The sequence below is a fragment of the Lonchura striata genome, chromosome 17 (assembly GCF_046129695.1).
Source record: "Lonchura striata isolate bLonStr1 chromosome 17, bLonStr1.mat, whole genome shotgun sequence".
NCBI classification, from domain to species: domain Eukaryota; kingdom Metazoa; phylum Chordata; class Aves; order Passeriformes; family Estrildidae; genus Lonchura; species Lonchura striata.
Window position 1 is genome coordinate 12490645 of NC_134619.1, and position 16564 is coordinate 12507208.

General features: G+C 52.9%; 1 protein-coding gene across 1 annotated transcript in view; it reads left to right on the forward strand.

The window, feature by feature from the left end:
• CBFA2T2 (CBFA2/RUNX1 partner transcriptional co-repressor 2) overlaps nucleotides 1-15264 on the forward strand; it is a 58546-nt gene extending 43282 nt beyond the window's left edge. The window contains exons 3-11 of the mRNA XM_021546357.2: nucleotides 2050-2291; nucleotides 3832-3921; nucleotides 4642-4823; nucleotides 5448-5701; nucleotides 6367-6452; nucleotides 7995-8190; nucleotides 9847-9915; nucleotides 10219-10409; nucleotides 12771-15264. Coding sequence (XP_021402032.1) covers nucleotides 2050-2291; nucleotides 3832-3921; nucleotides 4642-4823; nucleotides 5448-5701; nucleotides 6367-6452; nucleotides 7995-8190; nucleotides 9847-9915; nucleotides 10219-10409; nucleotides 12771-13058 — 1598 coding nt within the window. The 3' untranslated portion in view covers nucleotides 13059-15264. The remainder of the gene's footprint in view (nucleotides 1-2049; nucleotides 2292-3831; nucleotides 3922-4641; nucleotides 4824-5447; nucleotides 5702-6366; nucleotides 6453-7994; nucleotides 8191-9846; nucleotides 9916-10218; nucleotides 10410-12770) is intronic.
• Nucleotides 15265-16564: the final 1300 nt, after the last annotated feature.

Sequence of the window (16564 nt, forward strand, 5' to 3'; positions counted from 1 at the left end):
CCTTTTGCTCAGGCAGAAAAAGACCATTAGCAAAGTGACAGAAATTAATTTTTCCAATGAGGATGCTTGGCACGCTGTTAAGGGCCAAGAAGCCTGAATCTGCTGATTGCAGATGACTTAATTGCCTCTTTCCAAGACACGTGAGAGATGTGACCTATGGTGAAGTTCATTCTTGCTTTTTCATTTCTCAGTTGCACCAGAGGGTCTTGATCACTCAGTGGGGGTGTGACCTGCCCTGGCTTGGGCAGGTGAGGTGGAGCAAAGCCATGCCTGCCTGTGGATCACTGGCACAGGTTTGGAGAAGCAGCAAAACCTTTGACTGTGTAGGACCTAGGGCAGAATTTAAGAGTAGCCTTAGATGATGACTTTGTTCCCAGGAATTTTGTCATCCTGCTGTCCCCAAACCAGCAATCTCACTGGTCTTGGCAGACTGCCTTGCTTGTTCCAGCACTGTGCACTCACCTGGAAGTGGAGGTGCCAGCTCTGCTGTGTGGTCTGTGGTGGAACAGATCCTGGTGATGTGCAGGATCAGATAACTGCCAGCTGCCCTGTGGTGGTGCCGTTGGCAGAGGGTCGGGAGGGCTGAGCCCAAAAACGCAGCGTGGTCACGGAGCCGTGTCCAACGGCATCCCCTGGCCACCAGCATCCTCTGCTCCCTCCTTGGCAGCCTCTCCCGAGGGTCCCCCGCAGCCCCAGGGGTGTCTCACAGCCCCTTTCTCCTGAGCTATAAATAGAGCCTGTTGCTCTCCCCAGACTTTCATCTGAAAGAATAAGAGGAAGTGAAATAGAGAAGGGGGAAAGCGCCTCAGTTGTGGCCGCCGGAGAGCACGGAGCTGCACAGCCTTTTCTGTTTGAGAGGAGCTTCTCTTGGCAGCTTCACCCTATTTATAACCCTTTTAGAGTGAAATAAAGGCCTTTATGAGTAATTACCAGAAAGGCCTTGCCTTTCACACAGCTCTGGTGTACCCTGTGGAGCTGTACCTGTGGGTACATCCTGATGTCCCTGTTGCTTTGCTGATTTGGGAGTGTGTGTGAAGAACAGGAGTTTTTCAGGTTGCTTTGCTCCATAACAAAAGTCATGAGCTCACATTTTGTTTGTACCTCCATCCTCTCAGTGCTAGCCTTCACCTTCATGTCATCATCTGTCTGTGAGGGCTGTCACCTTTTGGTTAGCAGGAACCACCTTTGTTGGTCTCTGTAGCCTTATCTTTCCTTGAATCTTAACTGACTCTGGTTCAGTTTCCCTCCTGTGCTCACCGCCAAGGTCCAGGTGTGTGGAGCCTTTCTAGCCTTCAACTCTGGCATGCCCCAGAGTGGTTTAACTGTTCAAGTACCTCCTGGCTTCTCTGAAAAACCCCTCACTGGGTTCATCAGGATTTGCTATGATCCTCGTGAAACTGCAGCAGAAATGATGGCATTTTTTCTCACAAGTTTCTGCTCCTCCAACAGGCAAGGGGCAGCTCTGCCAGGTGGTTTCAGCGCTTCTCTGAACACCATCTCTTGGAATGGTTTTATACTTTGTGGCCCCCTTGTCAGCACTTAAATCCATAAGGGATTCGGGGCTGGGTTTTTAAGGATAAACGCTGTGGATCTGCTATAACTCTATTTCCAGTGATGTGCTTTTCACTCTGAAATTCTGGGTTTATACCGAGCTGGGGCCTCAGTTCACAGCTGCTCATCAGATATGGTTCAACATTGCACAACCACAGCGTGGAGATGTCAACAGTTTATCCTAATCCCTTGCCGAGTTCCCAAACTTCCAGCCCTTCAGTCTGTTTCAACATGCTCACCACTTACAGGAAGGCAAAGTTGCAGATGGGACCAGGTTGGAGAAAAACAACTGTGTTTGCAAAACTCCCTGTAAATCCCCAGGGAGGGATGGCAGGCACAGGGCAGGCTCTGCCAGTCTTCTCCAGTGAGGTGGAGCCACCTGAGCTGCCCCTCAGCAGCAGCAGCAGCCTCCTGGCTGGAGGATGGATCCACTTCAGCACCAGACCACAGGGATGTGCCCATCTGGTGCTCAGCATTGCTTCTGTCTCGCTTTTGCAGTGCCCAACGGAATAAACCATTCCCCCCCGACACTGAATGGGGCCCCATCCCCACCCCAGAGGTTCAGCAACGGCCCTTCCTCATCCTCCTCCTCCTCACTGACCAACCAGCAGCTCCCAGCCACGTGTGGAGCCCGGCAGCTCAGCAAGCTGAAGCGCTTCCTGACCACCCTGCAGCAGTTTGGGAATGACATCTCCCCAGAGATCGGGGAGAAGGTCCGGACCCTCGTTCTGGCCCTTGTGGTAAGTCCTGCACTGTCCCAGGCTGCCTGACTTTTCCCAGGTCCTGGCACACAATGTCAGCTGTTTGCATCTTTGCTGAGCAGAACTCTTATGTTTGTGCTTCCTGAGAAACTCGGTGTAATTTCCCCTGCCTTTGCTATGTTTCAAAAAGCTGTTGTCCAGTGGCTTAGGCACAAGCTTGTGTGCAGCTAAACTTAAGGAAAGCTGGAAGGAATTGGACAAAGCTTTTCTGTAAATCATGGAATCACAGAATGGTTTGATTTGGGACCTTAAAGATCATCTCATTCCTAACTCCTGCCGTGAGAGTGCCCTTCAAACCAAATGAACAGGTATTCTTGCTGTAGAATTGTATCAATTGTTTGCATTATACAGAATAACTGGGAGAAATACTGTCCAGTGCATTAGACATGATACTCCACATGCTTTACAAAGGCATGGAATGACAGGACAAGAGGAATGGCTGTAAACTGAAAAAGAGGAGGTTTGGATTGCATATTAGGAAGAAATTCTTCCCTGTGAGGGTGGGGTGCCCAGAGCAGCTGTGGCTGCCCCTGGGTCCCTGGCAGTGCCCAAGGCCAGGCTGGACAGGGCTGGAGCAGCCTGGGACGGTGGAAGGTGTCCCTGCCCATGGCAGGGTGGAATGAGATGGCCTTTAAGAACATTTCCAACCAAAACCATTCTGTGAGCTTGGACTGAGGCCCTGGAGCCTTGGGCAGCTGTGGTCCCATGGGGCACCCAGTGGGGCTTCTGCACTGAGCTCTGCTTTTTGGCACATTTTCTTTTGAGGCTCAGCAGGCACTGAAGGGAGCTAGATTGCAGCAGCCTGGAGCATTTCTGCTTCCAAAGCAAACCTGAGTCTGTCCTTATCCTCAGGGCCACTCTCAGGCCTTAAGCAATAGATGTAAAATTCTACTGCTGCATTTATGTAACATATTTAATTACATGGATGTAGGGTAGTACCTTAGCCTGCCCTTTTGGGGAGGGAAGGAGAAGCTGTCCAGGTCCCTTTGGATGTTGTTCTCACCCCAGATTGTGCTTATTGCTTCAGGGCTGAGTGTTGTATGTGCAATTATCAAATGCTGCTGTCCCAGGGATTCCCCAGCCTGAGCAGCCTTGGGGGAGACAGGAGAGGAGAGGACCACAGTGAACAGAGGGCTGATGAGACTCCATGGATGGGTTAGATGAGGAGAACTGAAGGTGTGCAGTTCTGAGCAGCTGGGATCAAAGTCTGACTCTCCACAGCCTGCCCCAGCATGCAGTAGATGCCAGCTGGGTCCTGCTGCCCTGGAGTCAGCCTCTGCCTCCCACTCTGGGGCTGGGGGGTGCTGAGCCAGGCAGTTCCCACCCCTCTCCTAGTGCAGCATTCCTGCTCTGCTGGCCTGAGCCTTGCTGGCTGCATCCAGCAGGATCCAATGCAAACACTGTCAGTCCTGGAGCGGCAGATGCTGTCTCCCTTCCAGTTCTGTTCATTTGGAGCCATTTCCCACATGTCTAAAAATAAGAACAAATTGCCATTTCATTTCTTAATTTCTTTTCTCAGAACTCAACGGTGACAATCGAGGAATTTCACTGCAAGCTGCAAGAGGCGACCAACTTCCCCCTCCGGCCATTTGTGATCCCCTTCCTGAAGGTGACAGAGAGCTGCTGGGGCTTGCTGACACTCCTTGTGCCCCTTGGCACTGTGACATTGCTGGGAGAGCTCTCCTTGCAAGCACCACAGCAATTCTGGAGCCCGAGACAGACTGCACAGGGCGTAGCGCTGGCCGTGTGGGACTGGCTGTCATTGTGCTGTGTGCCACATATGTCTGCTTGTGTGCTGGAGATAAAGGAGGCAAACCAAGCTCCATGTGGCAGCTTCTGAGCCTATAATCTTATTTGCAAATGTTCAGATCTAGAATGTTTGAAGTGCTGGCACACGGAGTCTGTCTGGGATGGTTAAATCACAGAATTGCAGGATGGTTTGGGTTGGAAGGGACATTAAAGCCCATCTCATTCCAGCCCCCTGCCATGGGCAGGGACACCTTCCACTAGACCAGGTTCCTCCAAGCCCTGTCCAACCTTACCTTGAGCACTTCAAGGAATAAGGATTCCATAACATCTCTGAGTAACTAGATGCTGGAAGCACACAGTGCTTCCTGTAACACTAGGATTTTGGGTCCACCATCATCATCAGGCTCCTGGGAAAATACAGGTAAATCTGACAGTGCAGACAGCAGGAGCTGGGGGATCCTGAGTGGGGGTCATGGGTCACAGGTGTTACTGCTCTGAGGTACTAATGAAGACCAAACCTTTTGGAACAGCTGGAAACCCCCCTGCCCTGCTGTAATCCAGCCCTGTGCTTGTTCTCCAGGCCAACCTCCCTCTGCTGCAGCGGGAGCTGCTGCACTGTGCCCGCGCTGCCAAGCAAACGCCCTCCCAGTACCTGGCACAGCACGAGCACATCCTGCTCAACACCAACACCACGTCTCCCGCTGACTCCTCCGAGCTGCTCATCGAGGTCAATGGCAATGGCAAGAGGCACAGTCCAGACAGGTGAAAAACAGCTTTTGTCACTCTGCTCAGTTGTTGAAGTCATGACTTTTGTTTTATCTTTGCTGCTGACAAAGCTTTAAGCAGCATCCAGGATCTTATCACTCCCAACAACTATTCTGGCTGTTCTAAGACTCCAATGACTGCTCCTACTGCACTGTGAATTCAGGTTGGGTTTCTCTTTCAGGCAGGGTGTGTCCCAGAGGGACTTTTGGGTAGCACTGAAAAGCCTGAGCCAGAGAGCTGAGCAGTTTCCCACCCCCAAAGCAATGAGCGGAGGCATTGGCAGGGCTGGGAAGGATGCGCTTCATTTTCACCACGTTTTATTCCAAGATAAAAGTTGTTATGCAATTATGTGGAGCATGCCTCAAATTTATAAAAACTGTGAAATTTTAATTTGGTCATGCTCAGAGAGATGAATCACAACACTCAGGCATCCTGAACCCTTTTCTTTCACGGGGTCGCTGTGTGCACCGCCTCACAAATTTAACGCATTTGTTTGAGCTCTCTGCATTTACCCCGTGGTAAAATCACTGCTGCCCAAACCCTGCTGATTCCAAATCTGCATCTTTCTGAGTACATTTGTGGGATGCTAAGGAAAGCCTGTTTCTGTTGGTGTGATTGCAGGAGGGAAGACAGCAGCTTTGAGAGGGAGCCGCTGCCAACAGAGCCTCCGGCCAAGAGGGTTTGCACCATCAGCCCCGCGCCCCGGCACAGCCCTGCCCTCACCATCCCCCTGATGAACCCCAGCGGGCAGTTCCACCCCACCCCACCACCCCTCCAGCACTACACCTTGGAAGATATTGCCACCTCCCACCTCTACAGGGACCCCAGCAAGATGCTGGAGCACAGAGAGATCCGAGACAGGCACAGTGGGCTTGGTGAGAGCCTGGAGAGTTCCTGGTTGAGCTTTGGTGTTGATGTCTGCTTGGCCACTCATGCCCAAAGATGGTTGATGCTGGGCAGATCCTCACAGCTCAGTCTTTGCAGGGAGTTCAGAGGAAACAGCTCCCCATGGGAAGTTACAGACAGGAGGATTGAGAGTTTGTATTTCCCTGTATGAAGGCTGGAGTCTCTGAGGATGAGGAGGAAGGACTTAGTGTGTGAGTTGAGTGTAGCCAACCCAGCAGACAGAAAGAGAGGACAGGGAAATAGAAATTAACTTTTCCAAGAGCTCCAAAGCAGGAGAGTAGAGATTGACCTCCTGCCCTGTTTCTCCAAGGGATGTGTGGGAGGTGCATGATGTGTTTCCAACACAACAGCCTGAATCACGGGCTCTGAGCTGCTGTGAGTTTATAACAGGAGAACCAGCTCCACAAACAGGTCAGAACTGGAGCCACAAGTGGATTGTAGCAATTCCCAGACAGTGAAGCAGACAGGGATAAAAAAGCACCAGCATGAATTACCCCTGTAGAGCTGCCACCTGGAGATGTGTTTTTAAATCCCAGCTCTGTGGAGCTGGAACTAGAGCTCTTTATTCTTGCTTTGGGGCCACTTCTCTCTCCACTGGTCCATCTAATCCCTCTGTGTCTGTGTTGTGTTGCAGGGTTGAATGGAGGCTACCAGGACGAGCTGGTTGATCACCGCCTGACAGAGAGGGAGTGGGCGGATGAGTGGAAGCATCTCGATCATGTAAGGAACAGCAGGGGCTGTGGGAAGCAGCAACCCAGTGTTCCACCTGCTCCAGTTGGTGATTTCCTTGTTGATACCACATCCAGGCTCTCCTGGTGGCTGGTGGAGAAACAAGCCACAACAAGCAGGTGGATGGTGAGAGGAGCTGTAGCACTTCCTGGCAGGTTTCCTCTGCCCATGGTCAGTGGAAACTAAAATTGGTGTGGATGAAGTGTTTGGAGCTGGGGAGCTTCTCCTGCAGAGCATGGCCAGGTGCTGCCATGGCTGGCTCAGCAACCAAACTCAGCTTTATCCCCGCTGGGATCTTTTCTGCCCCAGCCCTGGGCAGCAAAGGTGCACAGAATGCACTAAGTGCAGTCAGGATAGGGACTTAGAAAACGAGTAAACCTATCATTACTGTATTTTAAGACTTTTTTTCCCTGAGGTGCTAGCCTTTTATGGACCAAAAAAAGGCACCAACAGCAAGACCTGGTGCTTCTGGCAGATTTTATGCTGAGCATTTTCCTTCTGAGCAAGGCAGCTCCTCCAGGCACTTCACTGCTGTTTCCGTCAAAGAGATGGGATTAAAATTCAGCTTTGATCATAAATGCAGAGAGACCTCACGATTTAAAGCTAATGGGGTTTTTTGAGGGAATGGTGTTGGGGTGGAGCAGAGGCCCAGTAGCTGAATATTTGGAGTTGGACTGTAACTCTGGAGCACTGACACCAGCATAACCAAACCTAATCCCATAGTGTCAGAATCTGAGGTATTGATGATTCCGAGATTGCAGAAAGTCTCTGTCTTTCTGCCCCCCTGCCAAAGCAGAAGCCATAATTGGTCTGTGCTGGTTTCCAGGTTGTTTATTCTGTTTATCTCTCACATGTTCTGCTGCCCTGCCCAGCTCTGTCCTGCAGGGCAGCGTGTGGGGCTCTGCCCTCAGTGGGATGTGATAAACATTAAATACCAGAAACTCCCTGGGCTGCATTTACAAGAACGTGCCAATATCTGTCACCTACGTTGGACAGTGTGTCCCCAGCCTGAACCAACAGAAAAATGCCAACACCACAGTGAGACATGGAGGGCATGAAGAAGGAGAAAAAGGACAAGGCACACCCAATTTCCTCCATCTTGTCCCCTTTGGACCCCTCATCTAGAATCCTAAAATTTTACTTTTGCACCCATGCCACACTTAATTATTACTGATATCAAACACTCAGAGCTTGTAATTCATCCTGTAAGATTGAAAACTCTTTTGCATGGACAGAGATCACAGCCAGTGTCTCTGGGGGCTCTGTCCCGGGGGGTTCCTGACCCCTGCCAGGGCAGCCAGAGGGAAGCCCTGCATTCCCACACCATAGGAAAGTGGTGGGGTTTTCCTCTCCACTTTTAGGAGCGTGTCCTGGAGGTATTGAGCCACCTCTTGTGGTGACCGTCCCTAGTGCCGTGTCCTTGGGCACGGCACCATCCTGACTCCTGGCAAACCACCTCGCTCTTGTCTCATCTGCCTGGGACGGTCCCTCCGGGGTGAAGTCCAGCACGACTGAGACCCTTTCCCCCCGCAGGCCCTGAACTGCATCATGGAGATGGTGGAGAAGACGCGGCGCTCCATGGCGGTGCTGCGGCGCTGCCAGGAGGCCGACAGGGAGGAGCTCAACTACTGGAAGCGGCGCTGCTCCGAGACGGCCGAGCCGCGCAAGGCGGGCGCCGAGCTGCTCAGCCGCCAGCACAGCCCCGCCAGCGCCGACTCCGCGGGCAGCGGTGAGCTGGGCACGCAGGGATGGGTGGGCACTCCTGCCTGTCATGGGAAGAGCTGGGTTAGGCACTGCCGTGGGTGTGACAGCCTGGCCAGACACAGAGAAAGCTCCGTAAGTTTTCTCACGAATCGGCCTGGGAGGCTTTAGGGAGCTGGAGATAAACAGTGATAGGCAAATATTAAAACAGTCTGCAGGTGGTGGTTTTTAACTATCTGTTCCGTGTTTTTCTCATAAGGTTGTTTACAAATGGGTGTCTTGTTAATTAGCCAATCGTGTGGAATGTATTGATTAAATGACCAGTCAGGTGCACCTGTAGTGAACTAAGGTATAAAAGAAGAGATGATAAAATAAATGGGGCTTTTGCCATTTTGCCTTCTAAAAAACAAAATTAAACCAAACCATAACAAAAAAAACCCAGGCTGGTACATCCACACAGTGCTTAAATATTTTTCTCAAGGATTTGCACAGAGACAACACAGAAAGCAGTTTTTGTCAGTGTCAAAAGGCACCTTTGCTCATGCTTTCCTTGTCACTGCTGGCCAAAGTTGGTCAAAAGCTGGAGGTGAAAAGGTAGGGAAGAGGTGTTAGTCTCCACCACTCTCCCCCTTCCAGTCCCTCTTGCCTGAAGGATTTTAAATGTCAAGGTCTATTTATTCTAAAAATACCAAAGGCTTTTGTAAGTGTAATAGCTACCTGTGTTACTAATTCTATTTTTGTATCATGAGTCAACTTTATCAAAGGTGACTGGTTTCCCCATCCAGTATGCAGAGCTTTGACCCTAAGAAAAAACAAGTCTAAAATGTTGATTTATTTCAATGTAATTCTGATTTCCATCCAAACAAACCCACTGCAAATCAAGTTCTGGGGAAAAAACCCTCTGATTATTCGGTAATAAAAATGGATTTCTTCCAGCAAGAATAAATGTCAATTTGATGTATATTCTACTTGTTTGTATACAAAATATAGAGTGAATCCTCCTGCAAGGAATCCAAGTGCCCCTGGTTCCAGTTGCCACCAAGCCTGAGGAGCAGTGGGTGTATGTGACAGCCTGGTGGGCATAGCCAGCTTTTAGCCCTTCTATTTTTAAGTATATCATGACTAATACACTTCAGCCCCATGTTGTTAAAGGTGATATAATTAAAAAATTTTATATAAATTTGGAAAGCTGTTGCTTTCTCCCCTTGTGGGACCTAGGGATAATTTTCAAGCTCTATTGCTCTTGTGAGAAGGTTCAGTTAAGCATCAAGCAGCATCTCCAGGTGTCATGGAGGACAGTTTGTCCGTCAGTTCAAGCCTTTGAATTGCTCTGGGATTGGGAAGTGCTGTGCTTCGTGAAAACTGCTGGTGTGCAGATTGATGCTCACAGCCTCTGGACAGTGCAGAAGTTGGATAACATGCATTTATAAGCATTGTCTGTTGTTTTAGAGTACAGACAGGAGATAGGTTATAGAGTCATAAATTATGCAAGGTGCTAATTAAATGTTGTAATTTATCATCTGAGTGTTTGAGGAGTGGCTTTAACCATAGGAGTCCTCTGCTTTGAGTTTTAATGGGTCAATCCTTCCCTGCCCCATGATGTCCTGAGCTACCACTGGGCACGTGAGGCAGCTGGGTGGGATGAGGCTTTGCCGACCTTTCCCTGTGTCCCTTGCTCCAGCAGATTCCCTGCGGGAGTTCAGCAGCAGGTCGGGAACGGGCTACGTCACGGAGGAGATTTGGAAAAAAGCCGGTGAGTGTTGGGGTGACCCGGCATTGCCCGGGGTGGACACAAAACACACATGCTGCCATTCTGGTGTGCAGGAGCAGCAGGAGCCCAGCTGCAGCAACGCCCCGGGATGTGCACATCTGGCTGCCATCGTCCCCACCCTGGCTGTCCCAAAGGGCTCTGCTCCTCTGTGGTGCCACGGGGATCCCGTGGGACTGAGCCTGGCCTTGCCGCTCGTTGGTGCTGGGAACACGCTGCTGGAGCTGTGTGCTCTGGGAGGCTCCCTGACTGCCAGGGTGGGTGGGTGAGGCTGCTCTTTCCTTCCAGAAGAAGCTGTGAACGAGGTGAAGCGGCAGGCCATGTCGGAGGTGCAGAAGGCGGTGGCCGAGGCGGAGCAGAAGGCGTTTGAGATGATCGCGTCGGAGCGGGCGCGCATGGAGCAGACCATCGCCGACGCCAAGCGCCAGGCCACCGAGGATGCCTTCCTCGTCATCAACGAGCAGGAGGAGTCCACCGAGGTGAGCTGCCTGGGGACAGCCTGGGAGGGCTTTCCAAGGCTGCAGAGCCTCCAGGTCAAGCATGCAGGGCCCCCACGCCTTTTCACAGAGTCACAGATCGCACAATGGGTTGGGTTGGAAGAGACCTCAAAGATCATCTCATTCCAAGCCCCTGCCCTGAGCAGGGACACCTTCCACTAGGCCAGGGTGCTGTAAACTCCAGTCTCCAACACCTTTTCCTTTTAGAAGTCTCTCTCCAATCAATAACCAAACAATGCACCAATATAACCAAAAATCCTTTCTAGGTTTTGCTGGCAGGGAGTCAGCCTGAACAGTGTCTGTGGACACGTGTGTGTGCAACCACTGGGCACCCTGAGCTGGAGTCCGTATAATCACCAGGGATTTTGTGGGATTGACAGAGGTGTAGAAGCAAAGAGAAAAGGAAGCTGGTGCATGCAGCAGTTTAGCTCAGAAATTATGGTGGGGTACTTGATCTTTGCAGGAAAGAAATTGCTGTTTGTGGGCTTGAAAATAGGGCAGGGCAGAAGCTGGGCTGCAGGAAAAGCTCTTGCACATTCCTGGTGGTCTGTACCACACTTCCATGTTGGAAAAGAAGGGATGGATCTTGGTTTGTCATAGCCAGTGCCACATGCTGAATGGATGCCTCAGAGAATCTCTTTCTACTCTTCAATCATCAATCAGCCTCCCCGTTGCTTAACAGGAAGTTCACTTGGTAGATCTTTTGAGATTTTGGGCAAGGGGAATCACATGGCTCATTCCTGCACTACCACATCCCATCCATGTGGGCTTTGCTTCATATTTTAATTTCTCTACACGTACAAGAGCAGAGGGTTTGTGTCTGCTGAGCACAAATCTGATGGGACCATGCTCTCTTTGTGTCTGCTGGCGTGTGGGGGCAGCAGGTCCATCCCCTCCTCCTGGTGGTTTTCAGCTCAGCTGGGACTCAGCACGTGTGGCCAGAACCATGGAATTACTAGGTGTCATTCCAGAGAATTATGTCCATACTGCAATTCCCAGTGAAATTGCTGAGGGTTGAACGCACCAGTCGCATGATGGGAGTGGGTGGAACTGCTCAGGAAGCCATGGAAGGAATGAGGCAAGTAGTGATTTCTCCATAGGGGAATAGCAGAGGAGTGTCCTCCTCCTCCAGCTGTGCTGAGGAGCAGTCTGGGACCTCGAGAGCTGCTGAGGACCCCTGTGCAAGCCCTAGAGCCCCTGTCTAAAAGCTGTCCTGTGTTCTGGCACATCTTGTAACCTTTGCAACACAGTTGAAAAACACTTGAAGTGTAAACAGCTGCAAAGCAGTGACCCAGTTTTCCAAGAGCAACCACAGCCTTTGTTGGGGGCTTTTTGGTCACAAGTCCTGGAAAGTGGAGGACCCCTGGGGACACAGAGGCTCTGGAGCAGCTCACTCCAAAGTGAACCGGTCAGGTGCTTCACTGTCAGGACATAAATCATCACTGTGAGCTGGTGGCTCCAGTGCCGAGCCTGGGAGTGGGAATCTCCCAGCCCTTCCCCACAGCAGGGCTGCCTGGTAGAGCCCAGCATCTCCCAGCACCCCGCTCCCACAGCTCTTTGATGGCGGTCGCAGCAGGCACATCCCCACAAAGGCCAGCTCTGACAGAAGCTGTGTTCCCTCAGCTGAGCTTCCCTCCCTGTATGTGTTTGCTACGCCCTGGTCCAGCTGCAGGGAAGCTGCTCTGCCGTTCCTCCCCTCCCTGGAGCAGCTGCAGCCCTCGCTCCAGCGCTGGCCCCTTGCCCCGCGCTCCGAGGGAAGCGGTGGCACGCGGGAGCCACCAGCTGACACCTCTCCCGGCGGCCAGAGGGGCTTTGCTCCGCTTCCAGGTTGAAGCTCAAGCTCTGGCAGTGTTTCCACCTGGCTGGGAGGCTTTCAGATGAGCATTTGCTCTTCCAAATTGGCCTGCTCCAACCTCTTGTGCAGCGAGGCAGGGTGCGGAGCAAATGGTGCCTGTGCAGCGCGCCGTGATCCCTGCGGAGAGCGCTTGGCTGGGAGCGAGACCAAAATAGAGCTGCTTAAAACAGGAAATAAAAAGGCCCAATAGCAGCATCTGCAGTGTGTTTTTTCAGCCCATGCCTGCTGTTTCCTCTCTGTATTAGGGTGGGTCTAGGGGAGAGGATGTGCCTGGAGCAGTGTGACAGTGGCTGTGGGCAAAGGGCAGCAGGGGTTAGAACTGTTGGCAAAGAGCTGGGAAATAGCGGGAATTAATGGATTGCTCGTTTTCATATTCTCAAATCTGGGCCAGAGGGGATGAACAGTCCCCTCCAGAGCTGAGTCAGCGCCATCCTGCAGCTCCTAGGGAAAGGAAACTCGTTTCAAGCACAGTGTCTTTGGTCTTGCAGAGTTGCTGGAACTGCGGCCGCAAGGCCAGCGAGACGTGCAGCGGCTGCAACATCGCCCGGTACTGCGGCTCCTTCTGCCAGCACAAGGACTGGGAGAGGCACCACCGCATCTGTGGGCAAGGCCTGCACGGCCAGAGCAAGCCCCTGGGCCTGCCCACGGGCCGGGTGGCAGCGGCGGCCAAGAGCCTCGATGGCATCCCCAGCCCAGCCCTGGAGAAAACCTCGGCCACCACCTCGCGCTCCTCCACGCCAGCATCCGTGACAGCCATAGACACGAACGGACTCTAGGAGGGAGGCTTTGCTTCGCTCCCCTGGATGAGTTTCCCTGGGTTTTTTTAAGCTGAAAAAGCCTCTGCAGCAACTGTTACCACTTGACAAATTTGATGTATCGGAATGCCGACACTCCGGCTTTGCCCTCTCATCCTGCCCTTTCCTTTGTGGCTCGTGAACTGGGGTGAGCCTCACCTGCAGCATCTCCCTGCTCCTCTCAGGGGGACACCAGAGCAGTGTCAGGACCTGAGGGACACTGGGCACCCGCTCAGGGGACCCTGGACTGGGGCAGAGCGCTGGCACGCGCCGGAGATGCTGAGAGTGTGGTGCCCAAGCAGGGAGCCCTGTCCCTGTGGCATGCTCAGGCTCGCTTCCCAAGGTGTCAGAGCCACCACTGCTCCTCCTGGCACCTTTCCTCCATAACACCCAGCGTTTGTTCCCTGCTCCCAGGCAGCTGTGCCTCAGGTGGCTGTGTGGGCCTGTTGTTGCTGTGAACAGACCAGAGCCAATTTCCCAGCAGGAGCATCTCATCCTCTGCAATAGCCAAAGCTGAGCCCACTTCTGCCTCCAGGCTGGCAGCTGAGGGTTGCAGAGAGGGAGGAGAGGATTTGTCTGCTCTAAAACAAGAGGCAGTGGCAGGGAGGTGCTGCTGGATGGCCTGGATTTCATCTCAGTCTGTGGTGAGACAGACAGTTGGGTGTTTCCTGGGTGGGGCCTGTGCTGGGGGAACACGTGCACAGCAGATCTGGGCTGGGTGCAGGTGCCCTTTCCACCTGGGGGCCGTTGTTTTGTTTTTTCACTGCCTGGAAGCTGCTGGTTTGTGAGTTCCTGCTGTTGTTTTGAGCCCAGGGATCCTCGCTGGTGCAAGGGGTTATTTACAGCCTGTGCTCTCCACTCACATCGGCCACGCTGGTAAAAGAAAGGCAGGACTGGGTGTCCTGTATCTGTTCTTATCCCCAGCTCCAGGAGCTTCCTGCAGTGCTGCATCCAGAGATGCCCAGGGATGTGCATCCACCTTCAGAGATGATCCTGAAACCACAGGATCAGAGGATCCCAAAAGCAGAGGAAAACGAGGCCCCTGGGGAAGGGGCCAGCCTTGGGAGCTCCATCCATCCCAGAGTCCTTGCAGTGGGGTGGGAGGAGGGGTTGGAGGGACCCAGGGCAGTGCAGGCTGTGACAGCACAGCCCTGCAGCAGGGCTGCCAGGAGTGTCACACAGGGTGGCAGTGGCACAGCCTGTGGCAGGGAGGGGACGTGCCTCCAGGAGCTGCTCCCAGCTCCCACAGGGGCTCTAGAAATCCTCTTCAGCAGAGCCGTGTTTGTGACTGTGTGTGCCACTGCTGGGCTGGAGCCCAATGAGGCAAGTAATTCCCAAATTATTTTTGATCACTTTTTCAATTGGAGGCGAATAATGGAGCTGTAATGAGTTGTCACAGGGGTGAGCAGGGAACCTGCTGCTCCAGCCCGGCCCCTCAGGAAAGCTCCTTGGGCAGCTGCTGTTGTGGGATGGAGCTGGTGATTCCTTGTCTGCAAGGTTTTGCTAAAAAGCCACGAGGTCTGGTGTTGAAGACAGCTCCGGTGGCCCTGGGGTGTCTCCCCTGTGTCCCCAGGATCGGTGCTGGAGCACACTGGCACTGAGGCAGCTCCCAGTGGGGTGGCACTGGAGCCACCCTGACCTGCAGCAGCCCATCCCAGGGCTGTCAGGAAGGGAATTCCTGCCCTAAGGGACACTTCTGGACCAGCCTCAGGTCAATCCCAGGTGCTGTGACGTCCCCTCCTCACCTGCAGCCCCAGCCTCAGGCTGTGGGTGGTGGTGACAGTGCCAGGCTGGGCTGGGAGGGGAGAGCAGGGGAGGGCTGGAAGGAGTTGTTGTAAATAGATTGTCTTCCATAACTCTCATGCAACGTTGATGGCCGTGTATTAAAATTAACCCCAGTGTAAATGAATGAAATACTAACAGTCATGATTAGAATGATTGCTTCTTTCTTTTTTTGTTGTTTTTTTTAAAGATGGAATGATAAATGTGAACTTGGGGTGTGGGAAGACATTGGGTTAAGGTTTCTATTTTTTTTTTTTGACATTTAATTCTGTAATAGAAATTTGTTACTTCATTCCTGTGCATAACTTATTTAATGTCCTGTATAAAGGAACCCAAACTGTTACAGATGTATTTAGTTTGTTCTACTCTCAAAAGTAGTCAATAAAAAGACTATATTCATCCTCCAGCTCCCCCTTCTCTATGGGAAGGGGCAGAGATTTTCAGCAGTGCTCAGGCAGCTCTTGGGGTTTTTGGGGAACACTGCCACAATCTTGGCCTTGGCCAGGGGACTTCTAGGGTCAAAAATTGCCCCCGCTGTGGTGGTGATGCTGGGGACAGAGCCTGGGAGCAAGTGCAGGCAGAGCTGGAGTTCAGCCCTATCCTCAGTGATTTCTTTGAATTTATGGCTCAGTGTGTTGTTTTCCGAGCTTTTTTTAAATGATTTATTTTTATGTGAGCACAGAGCAGCCTGCAAGGTGCTGTCTCAGCTGGCTTCCACTGCCAGCCCTGTGCCCCCCCGGGCTGCCCCCTGCCCACACCTTGGCTTCATCTGAGAATTTTGGTCTCCAGGCTGCTGCCAACATTCATCCAGTGGTGAAGAAACCCAAAACTGAGGGGTGAACCCCACACGGGGCTGGGGAGGCAGCTCAGGAATCCCAAACCAGTGCCTGCTGCAGCTCTGCCCCTGTGGCTGCCCCCCTCTGACCCAGCCTGGCTGTGCCCTGGCACAGCCTGTCCCCTCCTGATGGCCCAGGCTGCTGCATCCCTGCACCCCTTGTTTGTCACTCCCTGGAGCAGGAATGTAGGGCCCCATGGGCACAGCAAATCCTGGCTTTGGCCAGGGACAGCAGCAGGGATTGATCATCAGGCAAACAACGGGGTGCCTGGGGGGTGGGTCCCCATGGGAACAGGGCCAGGCTCTGCCACCCCACCCCTGGGAGGGCCATTTGTGGTTTGGGTGCTGAGCCCGCCTGGGTGGGGTGTGGCAGTGCCCAGCTGGGCTGGCAGCAGCAGCTGCTGTCCCTCCAAGCAGGAGCTTCCCTGATCCCATCTCTGCAGCTTGTTCCTGGCATCAGCCAGGTCAGCCCCTGGCACCCCAACCAGGCAGCTTCTGCTGCAGCAAAACCAACTCCCCAAAAGCCAGTGACCCCTCCTGTGCTGTCACCCCTGGGGCCAGGGGTGCCACCGTGTCACACCCACCCAGCACAGGGTGCCTGGGGGGTCCCCAGGAGGCAGCTGCACCCACTGCCCCTTCGGGCACAGCTTTTCCTGCCTGCATCCAGGGACTGGGGCAGAAACACCCAAATTAATGTTTCTGGTGGAGCACCACCTGCAGGGAGTGGGAGAAGAGGTTGGGGTGGTAGCAGGTCCCGGGTGAGTGAGGATTTGGGGTGCCACGCTGGTATTGAGGACAGGCAGGGGCACAGGGATGATGTTCTCCAGGCCAGCAGGGTGGCTGCTGTCCCTCCTGTCCCCTGTGCCCTGCC